Source organism: Anolis carolinensis, chromosome 2, assembly GCF_035594765.1.
Source record: "Anolis carolinensis isolate JA03-04 chromosome 2, rAnoCar3.1.pri, whole genome shotgun sequence".
NCBI classification, from domain to species: domain Eukaryota; kingdom Metazoa; phylum Chordata; class Lepidosauria; order Squamata; family Dactyloidae; genus Anolis; species Anolis carolinensis.
Window position 1 is genome coordinate 307,176,534 of NC_085842.1, and position 4,036 is coordinate 307,180,569.

Sequence of the window (4,036 nt, forward strand, 5' to 3'; positions counted from 1 at the left end):
GGGTTAAACCCTTGTATAGGCAGGACTGTTCGAATCCGAGGAGAGCGGGTGAGCTCCCTCTGTCAGCTCCAGCTCAACACGCGGGGACATGAGAGAAGCCTCCCAGGGGATGGTAAAACATCAAAACCTTGCAGACGGCCAATTCTCTCACACCAGAAGCGACTTGCAGTTTAGGGTGGGATCTCTTGCTCCATTGGGCCTTTGAGGTGTTTTGGACTCCAACTCCCACCATTCCTAACAGCCTCAGGCCCTTTCCTTTTCCCCCTCAGCCGCTTAAGCGGCTGAGGGGGAAAAGGAAGGGGCCTGAGGCTGTTAGGAATGGTGGGAGTTGGAGTCCAAAAGTCCTCGAAGGCACACGTTAGCCTATGCCTGGTCTTACAAGTCTCAGAAAGGCAGACCCAAACCCGGAGCCGAGGGAAACAACTCAAGGCAAGCCTTTCAATGTCATCCGAGCGAGGCGGACTAAAGGGAAGGATGAGGGGCGACGGGGAGGCAGCAGGGACTTACCAGCCAGCCTCAAGGCGGACATCCTCTGGAACTCGGGCTCCTGCAGCCACTTCCACATCCTCCGGAAGGTCTCCCGCCCGGACTTGAGTTTACTCCAGGGTTTAGGGTTCCTTAGCAGGTCGGAGAGCGTGCCCTGAGAGCGGCACAGGACCCGCTGGGCGAAGATGGCCTGCGGGATGCTGTAGCGCTTCAGCTCCGCCGTGATGCGCTGCGCCACTTCTTTGGTGTTGATCTCCTCCAGCTGCCCGCCGCCGCTGCCGTTGACCCCCGGGGGCCCCGCCGAGGAGGAAGGGGGCCGCTCCCGGGACAGCACGGGCCCCACGTGGCCCTGGGGGTGCCCCACGCCCCCGCCCCCGCCTCCGCCGCCGCTCCCGGGGTGCCCCGGGTGGTGCATGCCGTTGAGGTGGGCCATCATGGAGGCCGGCGGGGTGGCCAGGCCCCGGGAGAGGTGCTGCTCCGCGCCTCCTCCTCCTCCGCCGCCGCCTCCTCCTCCTCCGGGACCCCCTCCTCCTCCTCCGCGGGCCAGCATGGCGGCGTGGGCCTCGAAGTTGGGGCTGAGCATCTTGTCGTGCCCGGGGCTGACGTAGTTGTGGAGGGCGCCGGGCTGCGGGTGCTGGTGGTGGAGCGGGCCCAGCCCGTTGCCGAGCGGGGAGAGGCTCTGCCCCATGGCGCCCATCTCCTTGTAGGGCCCGTAGAGGTTGTTCATGGCGGGCAAGCCGCGCTCGTCGCGCATGAGGGCGAAGCTGCCGCTGACGTTGGCGGAGACGGCGAGGCGCTGGTGGTGCTGGTGGTGGTGGTGGTGGTGCGGGTGCGGGTGGTGCGGGTGGTGCGGGTGGTGGTGCGCGTGCGGGTGGTGGAACTTGTCCGAGACCGTGGAGATGGGCGGCAGGGGCTGGAGCGGCGTCAGCGTGGTGTAGGTGCCGCTCATGCCCAGGCCCGGCGGAGAGGAGTCGCACGGCATGCTCATGGCGTGGTGCAGCGGGATGGACAGCTCCGGGCGGAACTCCCCCGCGCCCTCCAGCAGCGAGGCCATGCTGCTCACCATCGCCGAGCGCGACGAGGCCGCCGAGGAGAGGTCCTGCTGCGGGGGCGGCGGCGGGGGCGGGGGGCCCTGGGGAGGCGCGCCCCGCAGGGACCGAGAGGGGTGGTGGTGCGGGCTGGCGCTGCTGCCCATCAGCTCCGAGTCATGGCCTCCCGGCGGCGGGCCGTGCAGCGGACCCAGCGTCTCCAGGCTCAGCGTGGCCTCCGCGTTCATGGCGCAGCTGTCCCCCAGCAGCTCTTTGGTGAGGAGGCATCGATAGGAGGCGGAGGAGGCGGGCAGCGGGGGGCAGGCGGTCTTCATTCAGTCCATGAGGAGGAGGAGGAGGATGGGGACGGGGAGACCTCCTCGGCCGGGCGCCTCCTTGGCCCGGGCTGCTGCTGGCGGGAGGAGGAGGAACGGAGAGGAAAGGAGAGAGAGATCTTCTCAGGCTTCCTTGGCCCGGGCTGCTGCAGGGCTTCCTTCTTGGGCCCTCGGCTGAGGATGGAGGCTGCTGCTCTCGGGAGGAAAGGAAAGAGGAGACCTCCTGGTTGCTTCCTTGGCCTAGGCTGGGGATGGAGGAGGAGGAGAAAGGAGAGGGAGATCTTCTGAGGCTTCCTTGGCCCGGGCTGTTGCTGGCGGGAGGAGGAAAGGAAAGGAGAGGGAGATCTTCTGAGGCTTCCTTGGCCTGGGCTGCTGCAGGGCTTCCTTCTTGGGCCCTAGGCTGAGGATGGAAGCTGCTGCTCACGGGAGGAAAGAGGGGACCTCCTGGGTATTTCCTTGGCCCGGGTTGCTGCTGGAGGGAGGAGGAGGAAAGGAGAGGAAAGGAGAGGGAGATCTTCTGAGCCTTCCTTGGCCTGGGCTGCTGCAGGGCTTCCTTCTTGGGCCCTGGGTGCTTCCTTGGCCTGGGCTGGGGATGGAGGAGGAAAGGAAAGGAAAGGAGAGGGAGATCTTCTGAGGCTTCCTTGGCCTGGGCTGCGTGCAGGGCTTCCTTCTTGGGCCCTTGTCTGGGGAGGGAGCCTGCTGCCCTTCCCTTCCTTCCTTCCTTCCTCCCCCTCCTTCCCTCCCTCCCCCTTTTTGGGGGCCCGGGGAAAGGAGGGCTCTTCCCTGGCTCCCTCTTTCCTTCCTTCCTTCCTTCCTTCCTCCCTTCCCCAGCTCCCCCTCCTCCTCCTCCTCCCTCTCCGGAGGAAGGCCTCCCTTCCTCTCCTCTCAGTCCGGGTGTGAATGTGTGCTGCGTGTCAAAGGGGGAGATTGAGATTGAAAGAGAGAGAGAGATCTGGAAGGGAGGGAGGGAGGAAGGGAAGGAAGGAAGGAAGGGGGGAAGGGAGGGAGGGAAGGCGCTGGCTCCTCAGCCCGGCCAGCAGCAGCCCCTCCGCCGCTCCTCTCGCCGCCGCTCGCTCTCCTTCTGCTCCCGCGGCGCCCTCCTCGCCATGTCCGAGCCCTCGCCTGCTCTGACGTCGTCTGTTTGGGTCGAGCGGGAGCTGTCCAGAGTTGGGAGAGAGCGGCGAGGGAGGGGAGGGGGAGGGCCGGGCGCCTCCAGGAAACGACGGACGGGCCCTTCGCCCAATCAGCGCCAGCATTCGGGGAGGGGGCGCCGGCGGAGGGGCCAATGGGAGCTGGCAAGGGGAGCCGGAGGGCGGGGACTGCGCCAAGGCCGGCCTTCCTTTGGAGGCAGGGCGAGAGGGCCTGGCCATTTCCGAGGCAGCGGAATCCAACAGAAGAGAACAGAGAGATTGAGACAGAGACACAGAGACAGAGAAAGATAGGAGGGAAGAGAAGAGAAGCAGAGGAAGGGCTTCGAGGCGCTGTGTCCTTCCTCTCCCTCTCTCTCTCTCTCTCTGGCCTCTTAGAGCCAGATAGGCTAGGCCGTGGATGAAGGAGGGGGGGGGAGGAATCCGCACAAAGGAGGTCGTGGAGACGGAGGGGGAATGGCAACCACGCCCGGAAGGAAGGAGTAAGGAAGGGATCTGGGTACCAAGATGCATCCAGCGTAGAAGGGATGGGGAAGGGCTTATACATGAGCCCATCTCTCCCAATGCCTGACTGCCTCTCCCTCTCGCATCCATGCTGGAGGGAGAAGGAGGAGGAGAGGCCCTGAATGAACATCTGGGTCTGTAGGGGCGCTCCTGTGCGCGGCCCCGAGGCTCGCCCCCGCCTGGCTCCTCCGTTGAGGGAGCGCGCACTCAGCGAGGAAGGGGGAGGCAGGCTCCCACTCCAGTGCGCGGCTACAACTCTAACATTTCCCTATCACTGGGTTTGCTGTGAGTTTTCCGGGCTGTATGGCCATGTTCCAGAAGCATTCTTTCCTCACGTTTCGCCCACATCTATGGCAGGCATCCTCAGAGGTTGAGAGGTCTGTTGGAAAGAGTGGTTTATATATGTGGAATAATGTCCAGGGTGGGAGAAAGAACGCTTGTCTGTTGGAGGCGAGTGTGAATGTTGCAATTAGCATTGAAAAGCCTTGCAGCTTCAAAGCCTGGCTGCTTCCTTTGTTCGGAGGTGTTAGCTAGC

The 4,036-nt window shown here is 64.5% G+C and overlaps 1 protein-coding gene across 2 annotated transcripts in view; it reads right to left on the bottom strand.

Annotated features, from left to right (window-relative positions):
* Positions 1-3,030, bottom strand: part of onecut2 (one cut homeobox 2) — an 83,196-nt gene extending 80,166 nt beyond the window's left edge. Inside the window, exon 1 of one of the 2 annotated variants that reach the window (XM_062972540.1) lies at positions 508-3,030. In XM_062972540.1, coding sequence (XP_062828610.1) covers positions 508-1,849 — 1,342 coding nt within the window. In that variant the 5' untranslated portion in view covers positions 1,850-3,030. The remainder of the gene's footprint in view (positions 1-507) is intronic. The other variant, XM_008115125.2, reaches the window with a different exon arrangement.
* Between the last annotated feature and the right edge of the window lie 1,006 nt (positions 3,031-4,036).